The sequence below is a fragment of the Acipenser ruthenus genome, chromosome 3 (genome assembly GCF_902713425.1).
Source record: "Acipenser ruthenus chromosome 3, fAciRut3.2 maternal haplotype, whole genome shotgun sequence".
In the NCBI taxonomy this organism is placed as follows: Eukaryota; Metazoa; Chordata; class Actinopteri; order Acipenseriformes; family Acipenseridae; genus Acipenser; species Acipenser ruthenus.
The window spans coordinates 61,851,778-61,864,664 of NC_081191.1; the positions used below are offsets into that span (position 1 = coordinate 61,851,778).

At 38.8% G+C, this 12,887-nt stretch overlaps 1 protein-coding gene across 1 annotated transcript in view; it reads left to right on the forward strand.

The window, feature by feature from the left end:
* Positions 1 to 277: 277 nt before the first annotated feature.
* Positions 278 to 12,887, forward strand: part of mcm6l (MCM6 minichromosome maintenance deficient 6, like) — a 28,298-nt gene continuing 15,688 nt past the window's right edge. The window contains exons 1-8 of the mRNA XM_033993801.3: positions 278 to 597; positions 1,280 to 1,426; positions 3,046 to 3,156; positions 3,485 to 3,734; positions 4,064 to 4,229; positions 4,947 to 5,092; positions 10,619 to 10,769; positions 11,575 to 11,716. Coding sequence (XP_033849692.3) covers positions 497 to 597; positions 1,280 to 1,426; positions 3,046 to 3,156; positions 3,485 to 3,734; positions 4,064 to 4,229; positions 4,947 to 5,092; positions 10,619 to 10,769; positions 11,575 to 11,716 — 1,214 coding nt within the window. The 5' untranslated portion in view covers positions 278 to 496. The remainder of the gene's footprint in view (positions 598 to 1,279; positions 1,427 to 3,045; positions 3,157 to 3,484; positions 3,735 to 4,063; positions 4,230 to 4,946; positions 5,093 to 10,618; positions 10,770 to 11,574; positions 11,717 to 12,887) is intronic.

The following is a 12,887-nucleotide window of genomic DNA, read 5'->3' on the forward strand; positions in this document are numbered from 1 at the left end:
CAATCATGCATTTAACGTATATTATGAACAAAATATTAATGCATTTTAACGTATTATCAATATTTATCTAATAATAATACCTACTGTCCTTTATTTACAATTTGTGTATTCAGTTAGCATACAGCTAGGCCTATATACAACTCGCAAAATATAATAGAAGTGTACATTTTTGTGTACACCGTAAACTTAGTGTGACTAATGAAATCAAACTTCCGGTTGTTACAAATTGCCTGATTTATCTCGCAGGTCACGTGTAGGTTCAACGGAACCAAATTAACCTTGGCTTTGTTACTTGTTTGCCTCATTTGGTTCAGTCGAACCAGCTGAAGCTTCGTTCCCATCAGTTGCGCACTGTATTACACACTGATGTCAATAAATACGATTGCCGCCATGGGGCGATAGTTAAGAAATAGATAAGCTAGCAGTCAGGTGAGCTGCCGAGAGGGGACTTGACTATTGTTTTGGCGTCTGGCGCTGGAAGATTGTCTTTTGAAGGATGGAGCTCGTGCAGCCGGCTGAAAACACTGCAACAGGACTGCAAGTGAAGGACGAGTTATCTGAAAAGTGTCAAAAACTTTTCCTCGAATTCTTGGAAGAGTAAGTGTTGTAAATGAACATGTGAAATAATTATATTTTTGTTCATTAAAAGGAAATTAACCAAAATTCTTCTTCCGTAAAACAAGCTTTGCTATTTATGCAAATTTTAAGTACAAAACACAGACGATGGCAAACCAGTTGAATTTTAATTCGGGTTTAATCGCCTGTCTTTTTCTTGCCTTGGTAAGATACTTTAAAGTATTACAAATTGCAGTATATCCAGCATGCAGGGGGCTTACAGGATTAATACTTCCATTTAACTCAACTAAAGCATACATCTGTTCACTTTGTCAGGTAGTTGTTGGAACTTTTTTTGTAAAACATTTAAACTGTTTTCTTAACTCTCGACATAAAATACCTTAACACCTTTAGCTTTCTGTCGTTCTTTTGCATTTATACAATCATAATAGTGTGCATTTCTATATAATATTCAAGTTGGACAAATTAAAACGTAATATTTTGCTTTTATAAATGGTTTAAATAATGTATTTAAATGCTTATGTATGATCTATGTATAACTGAACAATTTCAATGAAATATTTTTATATGATCTTTTTGTTTCTTAAATGCAACTTTTTAAATGTGGATTTTCTTTCTATAAATACATCATGATGAATACATTTTGGATATAAGCATTGTAGCTCAATATTAAATCTGTATTATGTTCTTTCTGACAAACTAGGTTTCAGAACCCAAATGGAGAGATACATTACCTTCATGATGCAGAGGAACTAATTCGACCTGAAAGGAATACACTGACTGTGAACTTTACCAACATAGAACATTACAACCAACAGCTGGGAACAACCATTCAGGAAGAGTATTACAGGTAGCCTGTAGTGTTCACGGTTCTTGCAATTTTAGGCATCCCATAATGGAAGCTTAATTGCCATTCAACTGTGTTAGCAGAACACTAAGTTATTGTCTTAATAATTGGTACACAGATTTTTTTTTTCCATTACCATTGTTTTCCAGTAAAAGATTACTGTTTTACTGCCCTATCTATTTAACCTCACCTCTGGCTGTAGCAGTAATGCAGACCACACACTTTGGTATTCTTGCTGGCTTTGCACTTGGGACAGCTGTTCGTTTTTTTTTCTGTCAAGTTACCTTACCAATGTTGTCCAGTACTAATTAACTCTCTCCCTGCCCCTGTTGTAACCATGAGCCATAGCAATGAGACAGATCTTTTTCACACATCCATTTTACATTGTGTATAATCTCCCATCAGAGATGCTATTGCCTTGTGTTATACCCATGAGGATGCTTTGTTTTCTCCATGTGAAGTGCAAATTTTATAAAGGTACTAAGATGTGCTAAATTGTAATCTGAGAACTTGACATTAGCCATTCATTCATATATAGTACTGTACTGTATTTACAACTTAATCGCACCTTTACATTGACTATTGGTAATTAGTAGGTTTTAAAGAAATTAGTTACTCAGAGGTATTATCGTTAGACCAGTTTGTCAGAGTAAACGCAGCAAAGCAGCATTTTATATTGGGCCTAGATGTGGTCACTTTTCCATAGAGGGGCAGGTCCTTGAATAGCTTGGTCAGTTGACCTCCGTGCCACTTGGAGCATCCTTTCCTCAGTCAACTTCTAGTATCAAATGGAATAATGTATCCACCTACCCTTAACCCTTTGTGGTCCTATGTCGGACCTGGTCAGACATTGCAATTATTCCTAACCGGTCCAATGTCGGACCCTGTCCGACATCATCAAAAAGACGCAAAAAACAGGTTTCTAGTCGTTTTTTCTCTGGAAAAAGCTGAGAACCATTCAATGGCCGAGTGGGCGCGACAGGAGCCGAGACAAGCCGGAAAAAAGGGCGTATCTCATGATTAGTCATACTTGCCCCTGGGATCAGATAACAGCGGCCATAAGGAAACAAGCTGGCTGTAACTGCGTCAGCGCTCAGAGAATATCACAGACATTTGCAGAGCTTTTTTGAGATGTTATAGTAATAAAATAATGACTTGGATCGCATTATTGAGGTGTTTGGTGATAAAACGAGTGATCAGGAGATGATTGATTGGTATGTATGACTATTATTATTTTTTTTTCTTCGCATATGTGTTGGCTATAGCGAACGAAAGGGTGGGGCGGGGCTGGAGATGCCTAGTGAGTGCTTTGTTGACGTGCAGGGCCTTTTAAACCTGTTTGACTGTGGAAAAAAATACTTTTAAACAGCATGTCTAAAATTAACTGCGCGTGTGAAAATAAATTGGACCTGACGCGCCTGACACGCACTTAATAAATGGACTGCAAAGGGTTAAGGGAAGACCTTGCTTCTGGTCATTTGACACTGATGCATCAACTTTGGTGGTGTATCCTAGGTTCCATCTAAGTCATGCTAACAGAAGGATACAGCAGACATACAGACAGAAATGGTGTAATTTTGTTTGCGTTTAACATATTTTTATTTCTTTCTTCACTGATTCAGGGTCTACCCCCATCTCTGCAGAGCTGTGAGAAACTTTGCCAGGGATCATGGAAATATTCCTGCATCTAAAGAGTTCTATGTTTCTTTCTCGGATTTCCCAACTAGACAGAAGTAAACCACTTAATTTATTTTCAAGAACACTATTTTAAATTGAATTGGGACTTGTACAATTAAGCTCTGTTATACAGAGTTGTAAAATATGCATTTTTTTATTATGAATTATCAACATTTTGAGTGATTTCATTTTAATAGAATATTATATTTTTGTACATATTGGTTACATGAGTAACCCCCCCCCACCACAAAAAAAAGTTGGTTTTGATGCAAAAAAAGTAGTTGTGTATTGTGGATAACCTTACTGTAATAATGATTGTGTTGACATTGTCTTACGTATTTAAGTGTACAATATTAAAACTACAGTGTATTGTTCTGCTGACAGGATTAGAGAACTGACCGCTGCAAGGATTGGGACACTGCTTCGTATCAGTGGACAGGTAGTAAGAACTCACCCGGTGCATCCCGAACTTGTGAGTGGCACTTTCCTGTGTATGGATTGTCAGTCTGTTGTCAAAGACGTGGAGCAGCAGTTCAAGTACACCCAGCCAACTATTTGCAGAAACCCAGTCTGTTCAAATCGCCGCAGGTTTATGCTGGATACCAACAAGTCCCGTTTCGTCGACTTTCAGAAGGTTTGTGTTTTTTTGTGTGTGTGTGTGTGTTATTATATATATATATATATATATATATATATATATATATATATATATATATATATATATATATATATATATAATATTATATTATTATTGATTACACACACAGTGGTTTGCAGAAGTATTCACCCCCCCTGCAAAAGTTCTTTCGGCAATGTTTTTCAGTTAACTTTTTTTTCTTTTTTTTATGGCAGTTATTGAAACTCAAATGCTATTAAGTAGGGAAAAAACTGCTAGATTGTTGCATTCTAATGCCAATTCTTAGTACAGCTGATAATCTTCAGAGTGATTGCCTGTCTGAACAGGTGCGAATTCAGGAGACACAAGCAGAGTTGCCCAGAGGTGCCATTCCTCGCAGCGTTGAGGTCATTCTGCGGGCAGAGGCTGTCGAAACAGCACAGGCTGGGGACCGATGTGACTTTACTGGGACTCTCATTGTAGTACCAAATGTGTTTGCACTTTCAGCTGGAGGTAAGTTCAACTGTTTGCATCCCAGAAAATAGAATGACAGTAAATCTATGAATCCAGGGATTTTAATTATTTTTATAGCTTTTTACTACAGATTCAGCTTGCACCATTTTGTTTAGAGATATGGGTGGGTGAAATTAGATTACAATCCTTAATTACTGTGTTTATGTAAATAATAAAATAAGCTTGGCGAGTACCATTGTATCTCATTTCAGTTTGTACATGCTCTCCACTTCAGAAATATGACATGGCGAGTTCTGTGAGTTGTACCCAACCACAATGAAAGAAGCTTCCAGGTGCATTCGCTGAGTACCATCCACCATGTGCGCCCACCTATAGCCATATTAAGCCTTATGGCACTGTAATTTAAGCAGATGGGATGCAGTTAAAACAGTGATGGCAATGGGAATTGGTCTGCAATCGACCGTTTTTAGAAAGAGCATGTTTATGACATTTATACCCGCCATGTTGCAAATGCAAAATTTAGAGCATTAGTAACATGTAAAAGTAGATCACCATGATCTACGTTAACGTCAATTTTCTTGTTTATTCATTATTATAATACGGTTGTAAAGCCCTGTTTGAAAGGGCCAGAGTTTCCCATCCCTGCTCCAGTGTGACTTTCGGATACACTGTACGACTCTGCCACATTACATTTTAGTGACACGGCTGCTTCCTTTTTACAACCACTTTTCTGAATCCTGGCTACCTGTTTTATAGGGCCACGTACCGAGACGAGCAGCAGAGTGACTGGACCAGAGGGTTTCCAGGCAGATGGTGTCCAGGGTTTGAAGGCCCTGGGTGTTCGGGATCTTTCCTACCGACTGGCTTTCCTGGCTTGTAATGTAGCACCCACTAATCCTCGGGTAAGCAGCACAGGTTCAGCATTCATCTCATTACCAAAGATTTAATTTTTGTGGTTATCGCAAAGATACTCTATATACAGTAGTAATAAGAGATCCAAAAGAAAATGTTTTAATACATTCTCATCTGTTTACCTCCTCCTTTTTTTAATTTATATTTATATATATATATATAATTATACAGTACCAGTCAAAAGTTTGAGTACACGTGCTTGAAACCAGGTTTTTCATGATTATCTATGCTTTTAACTGTATAAACTTGTCTATAAACACTTAATATTTCATTATGATACGTGTACTTATATAAGTTGATTATAAGTGAATTGCATTCAAAAATTGTATTTTTAAATGAAAATGTAAATCTTGTCAATTTCAAAGAAATGGTCACCGAAAGCAAGGGGATTTCAGTCTGAAGCCCAAGTCAGTTAAAAGTCTGAAATGTGTATAACACGGTGTTAGAACACTGGCCTAAGTATAAAAGTGTCTTTGTGTCTTTATCTACACAGAAAGAGTACTTGGAACTGCAAACACAAGTCAAAAAGGAAGTTAGAAAGGCCAAGAGAGATAGAAATCAATATTGCTAAGGGGAAACCAATTCCAAAATGTTTTTCCAATATTGTAACAGCAAGAGAAAATTCAAAGAGGAGGTTAAATGTCTAAGAGACACAAATGGCAAAATCATAGATGAAGAAAAAAACAATAGCAAATATATTAAATGATTACTTTTCACAGGTTTTTACAAAGGAGGACACGGACAACATGCCCCACATGTCGACCTGTTCCTATCCAATTTTAAATAACTTTAGCATAATAGAGGCAGAAGTGTTGAAGGGACTAGGAACTCTTAAAATAAACAAATCCCCTGGGCCGGATGAGATCCTCCCAATAGTACTCCAAAGTTGTTATTTACAAACCTCTAACCAAGATCATGCAACAGTCTCTTGACACGGGGGTTGTACCGACAGACTGGAAAATAGCAAACATAATACCGATCCACAAAAAGGGAGACAAAACCAAACCAGGTAACTACAGTCCAATAAGCCTGACTTCTATTATATGTAAACTTATGGAAACTATAATGAGATCCAAAAAGGAAAATTACCTATATGGTAACAATATCCTGGGAGACAGTCAGCATGGTTTTAGGAAAGGGAGATTGTGTCTAACCTGCTTGAATTTTTTGAGGATGCAACATTGAAAATGGATAATAGCAAAGCATACGACATGGTTTATTTAGATTTCCAGAAAGCTTTTGACAAAGTCTCGCATAAAAGATTAATTCTCAAACTGAACGCAGTAGGGATTCAAGGAAATGCATGCACATGGATTAGGGAGTGGTTAACATGTAGAAAACAGAAAGTACTGATTAGAGGAGAAACCTCAAAATGGAGCGAGGTAACCAGTGGTGTACCACAGGGATCAGTATTAGGTCCTCTGCTATTCCTAATCTACATTAATGATTTAGATTCTGGTATAGTAAGCAAACTCGTTAAATTTGCAGACGACACAAAAATAGGAGTGGCAAAAACTGTTGCAGCAGCAAAAGTCATTCAAAATGATCTAGACAGCATTCAGAACTGGGCAGACACATAGCAAATGAATTTTAATAGAGAAAAGTGTAAAGTGTTACATGCAGGCAATAAAAATGTGCATTATAAATATCATATGGGAGATTCTGAAATTGAAGAAGGGAACTATGAAAAAGACCTAGGAGTTTATGTTGACTCAGAAATGTCTTCATCTAGACAATGTGGGGAAGCTATAAAAAAGGCCAACAAGATGCTCGAATACATTGTGAGAAGTGTTGCATTTAAATCTAGGGAAGTAATGTTAAAACTTTACAATGCATTAGTAAGACCTCACCTAGAATATTGTGTTCAGTTCTGGTCACCTCGTTACAAAAAGGATATTGCTGCTCTAGAAAGAGTGCAAAGAGAGCAACCAGAATTATCCCGGGTTTAAAAGGCATGTTGTATGCAGATAGGCTAAAAGAATTGAATCTGTTCAGTCTCGAACAAAGAAGACTACGCGGCGATCTGATTCAAATATTCAAAATCCTAAAAGGTATAGACAATGTCGACCCAGGGGACTTCTTTGACCTGAAAAAAGAAACACGGACCAGGGGTCATAAATGAAGATTTAGATAAAGGGGCATTCAGAACAGAAAATAGGAGGCACTTTTTTTACACAGAGAATTGTGAGGGTTTGGAACCAACTCCCCAGTAATGTTGTTGAAGCCGAAACCCTGGGATCCTTCAAGAAGCTGCTTGATGAGATTCTGGGATCAATAAGCTACTAACAACCGAACGAGCAAGATGGGCTGAATGGCCTCCTCTCGTTTGTAAACGTTCTTCTGTTCTTAGATGTTCTCCGAGTTAACTAGCATGTTACCTAATTAACCTTTTGTCACCAATTATTGTTAACAGGTGCGGGTCCATGATTACTATAAATATAGGTAGACTGAATGTAAGGGAGCAGAAAATGGCAAAATACGCTCAGTTAAGCAAAGAAAAAAGACTAATTTAAGAAATGAAGGTCAATCTTTAAGACAAATTGCAAGAACTTTGCAAGTGTCTGTAACTGCTGTGGCCAAGACCATCAAACGATTTGAAGAAACTGGCGCTCATGAGGACCGAACAAGGTCAGGCAGGCCAAGGGTGACCTCAGAATCAGAGAACAAGTTAATTCGAGTCACTAGTCTGCGAAACTGGCGATTAACTGCCCCTGAAATACAAGCTCAGCTAAATGCTATTAGAAGTACAGATGTTTCAACATCAGGTGTTCAGAGGAGATTGCGTGAAGCTGGCCTAACTGGAAGAATTGCTGCAAAGAAACCATTGTTAATAGTGCAGAATAAGAGGAAGAGACTTGCCTGGGCCAAAAAACACAGAAACTGGACGTTTGAGGAGTGGAAGTCGGTCTTATGGACCGATGAGTCAAAATTTGAAATATTTGGGTCCAACCGCCGAGTATTTGTAAGACGCAGAGAAGGTTTTCACATGAGTTGTGCATGTGTGGTTCCCACTGTCAAGCATGGAGGAGGCAGTTATTTGGTCTGGGGGTTGCTTTGCTGGTGACAGAGTTGGTGATCTTTACCAAGTCCATGGCAAGCTCAACCAGCATGGCTATCGTAGCATACTTCAGAGGCATGCCATTCCATCAGGATTACGGCTAGTTGGGCAGTCCTTCATTCTTCAGCAAGATAATGACCCAAAACACACCTCAAAGTTGTGCAAGAACTATCTGGCGAAGAAGGATAGTGAAGGACAACTCAATCTAATGACCTGGCCTGCCCAGTCTCCAGACCTCAATCCCATAGAACTTGTATGGGACGAACTGGACAGAAGAGTCGAAGCAAAGCTACGCACAAGTGCCCTACATCTCTGGGAATTGCTGCAGAAGAGCTGGGAAGACATGTCAGGTGATTTCCTGCTTAACCGAATGCCTCGTGTTTGTGAGGCTGTTAATAAGGCAAAGAGTGGCTATTTTGAGGAATCCAAGATTTAGAGACAATTTTCAATTTTCTTGAACATTGCTTTGATACTCCTTATGTTTTTTGTTTTGTATATTGTAACATGTGTTTTCATTTAAGTATTTACAGAAACGTATGCGACGTAAAACATTTGTCAATTATGAAAAAAACCTAGTTTCCAGCAAGTGTACTCAAACTTTTGACTGGTTGTGTGTGTGTGTGTGTATAATATAATATATATATATATATGTACAGTGCCTTGCAAAAGTATTCAGACCTCTGACCAATTCTCTCGTATTACTGAATTACAAATGGTACATTGAAATTTCGTTCTGTTTGATATTTTATTTTAAAACACTGAAACTCAATTATTGTAAGGTGACATTGGTTTTATGTTGGGAAATATTTAAGAAATAAAAAACTGAAATATCTTGCTTGCATAAGTATTCAACCCCCACACATTAATATTTGGTAGAGCCACCTTTCGCTGCAATAACACCTTTAAGTCTTTTGGGGTAAGTATGTACCAGCTTTGCACACAGTGTCAGAGTGATTTTGGCCCATTCTTCTTGGCAGATTTGCTCCAGGTTGTTCACGTTGGTTGGACGACACTTGTGGACCGCAATTTTCAGATAGTGCCACAGATTCTCAATGGGATTGAGATCAGGACTTTGACTGGGCCACTGTAGGACATTCACCTTTTTGTTCTTGAGCCACTCCAATGTTGATTTGGCCTTGTGCTTGGGATTATTGTCCTGCTGAAAGGTGAATTTCCTCCCAAGCTTCAGTTTTTTAGAAGACTGAAGCAGGTTCTCTTGCAGTATTTCCCTTTATTTTGCTCCATCCATTCTTCCTTCAATTTGAACAAGATGCCCAGTCCCTGCTGATGAGAAGCATCCCCACAGCATGATGCTGCCACCACCATACTTCACTGTAGGGATGGTGTGTCTTGAGGCATGGGCAGTGTTAGGTTTGCGCCACACATAGCGCTTTGAGTTTTGGCCAAAAAGCTCCATCTTGGTCTCATCTGACCACAAAACCTTTTCCCACATCACAGCTGGGTCACTCTCATGCTTTCTGGCAAACTCCAGACGTGCTTTCAGATGGTACTTTTTGAGTAACGGCTTCTTTCTTGCCACCCTCCCATACAGGCCAGTGTTATGCAGAGCTCTTGATATGGTTGACTGGTGCACCATTACTCCACTCCCAGCCACTGAACTCTGTAGCTCCTTCAAAGTGATTGTTGGCTTCTCTGTGGCTTCTCTCACAAGTCTCCTTCTTGCTTGAGTTTTGAGGGACGGCCTTTTCTTGGCAGTGCCTGGGTGGTGTGATGCAGCTTCCACTTCCTGATTATTGATCCAACTGTGCTCACTGGGCTATCCGAACACTTGGATATTATTTTGTACCCTTTCCCCAATCTATGCATTTGTATTACTTTATCTCTAACTTCTGTAGAATGCTCTTTGGTCTTCATTTTCCTTCAGATTCACAGCCTGACCAATGATCCTTCAACAGTGGGGTTTTTTTTTTAAATCTGCTGATCTTTCTGTTGGGTCTATTTTACCAAGTACAGCATTACTGGGGGCCACCGGGCAATACTATAATTACAGAACCGGTCCTTCAACAATGATGTAGATCCTCTGCTCTGACAAACTGGGGGGCTTAGCATACTAGAAATAAAGGCAAGTCAACAGATTACCCAGTAATAGTGCACACTGGGTCCGTGGGGTTACATTTATTTTATTTATTTTTTAGAAGGTGTTTAGGGTGATAAGTGAGCTTTTTTATGCTGCATAGTAGTAGAGGTAACTGGGGGGGGGGGGAGGTTGAGACAAATGCCAAGAAGTTACAGTAAACAGTCTTGGAACTGCTTTTGCTGCTTTCCCAAAATCTTCAGTAGCAGAATATTAAACAAGTTTATATATAAGAATGGTTGCCCAAGTAATGGGGTTCAGTTCAGTCATCCAGAAGTGAGCAAATGTTTAATTGCTAGTCATTTGCACAACTTATTGGTGAGCCAACCATGTATAACAAATTAACACAAGTAATGTTTCAAGTTTGGCGGCAAGGAGCTTCGAGAAGAAGACCAAACTGCTGAAAATATTAAGAACCAGATGACTATTCAAGAATGGGAACAGGTTTTTGACATGAGTCAGGATAAGAACCTCTACCACAACCTGTGTACCAGCCTCTTCCCTACCATACACGGTAAGCCATTTTCTCACTTTAATCTGTGGTAAACATTATCTTTTAGACCTGTTTTTAGTGTTATTTGGTTGGCATTATTATTTCCCTGCGATTAGTTCTACATCCGTAGTATATGTTGTAGGAACTCTGAAGTAGAGTTGCACCCAGGCTATAAAAACCCAGTTACAGCCTCTGGGGATCTGGGCTGAGTGAGTTTATTGGTGTTCAAGCCCTTCCTGGAACAAAGGTATTAAACATTATTCCCAATGACACGGTCAGGTGTTTTGTGCAATAAAACCGTGAGTTACTTGTCTTTGATTTTAAATAGATATACAGTAGGGCTCTAAACTGGCAATAAAAAGGGCAAGGCCAGAATGGCCTTCTGTTCGCTAAATTTTGTAGAGGGCACCAAGGCCACTAAACTTAAGTCAGGGCCAAAGTGTAGGATGTTGCATCATGGGTTCATGGTTTAAAAACCGTCATGTTACAGTATGAAAGCGGGTCATAGCGGCTGCCTATGGGTGCTGCTGTACTTGTATGCTGCTGGTAATTGATTAGTTTCACACACTTCCTGTCTCTACAGTATACTGTACCCAGTATGCATGTCAATGTGGGACCTGAGGTCTGAAGAGTATACTCTTACCTTGGGTAAAGTAGTCCAAGACTAGTTGCTAATCGTGATCTTGGGAACCAGTTCTAGACGGGTAGGAGCTGGTTCTCTTAGGAACCTTTGTTTTGTCAATAATGCTCTTGGTTTTTTATCTGAGATATTTACATTATCGCTAAACCACAGGAGACTCTTACGGTTTTGTGTTTTTGATTACAGGGAATGATGAGATAAAGAGAGGCATCCTGCTAATGTTGTTTGGGGGGGTTCCCAAGACCACAATGGAAGGCACTTCATTGCGGGGTGACATTAATATTTGTATTGTAGGGGACCCAAGTACATCTAAAAGCCAGTTCCTGAAGTAAGCCAGCTCAGTACATGTGTTTTCTAGAACAGTTACTTTTATTCATATTTATAATCAGGGGTTCACATAAGTGGTACGCATGCGCACCAATAAAATAAAATGCAGACTTCCATGTTTAAGACGCGAATCTGTACTGTCAGTCCTTTTTTAACAGGAAAGCATTTTGGCTGTGACCCATACCTGCCTAACCTCACGATTTTCCATTGAGTCTCAAGACCATAATTAAATACCAGTCCCCATATTGCTAGCGCTATCATTGGCTGTTTCAAGGTTTTATAAAAAATAAATGGAGAGCGATAGGTGGAAACTCAAGTTCGTAACATGAATGATTTTCTTTTATTGGACATTTGAAGCAACCAATGATAGAAGGGATCTTGATTTAGCTGTCCATTCAGAGAAGAGGGATGTAGTTACGGGGAGTGGCAGTGTGAAAGCTCACTGATGCTTCGCTTCCCAAACTCGGCGTGGATGAGAGGAGGGGTTGATGTTTGAGAGCCATTATATTTCAACGTGAGTTTAAAAAAAAAAAAAAAAGCATTTTACTTAAAATAATACTTAGTTTCCCACAGTTATATCCTTTTTATAAATACCGTTGTGCCGTCAAGCTAACGTGTTCAACACCAATACTGTGAAGACGTTTTTTTTACTTTTGAATCCCAGGGCTGGAATTTGGTGGTAGGCTATTGAAATAAACAGAGAATGCGTGGTGATTTGTTCGATTTTTAATAACCAGCAATCTGGACTCGTACTTCAACATCCATAAACTATTGTTGTCTCTGACACTGTCATTAACCAAAGTTTAAGGACCATGGTCTTGTAAACATGACGTAAATTTTTTTTTTTTACTTACAGGGCCACCGTACTTTGCAGTACAGGTTGGATAGAACTTCACTGCATGATTGTCTGTCATGTGATTTAATGTATATATTAAACACACATTTATTTTAAGACATTTTATAAATATCAAAAATCTAGCTCCAAATTTGCACTCCTGATCTTTGACATCCAAATTGTTTGAACTGTCAGAGGAGGTGAAAACCTAAAGTTATGTGACCCCCTGATTATAGTGTGTGTGTGGTTGTTTTTTGTTTGTTTTTAAATCTTTTTTGTTTTGAATTTAGGTGCAATTTAAGGAATACATGTTTAAAATAAATTATTACATAGAGGA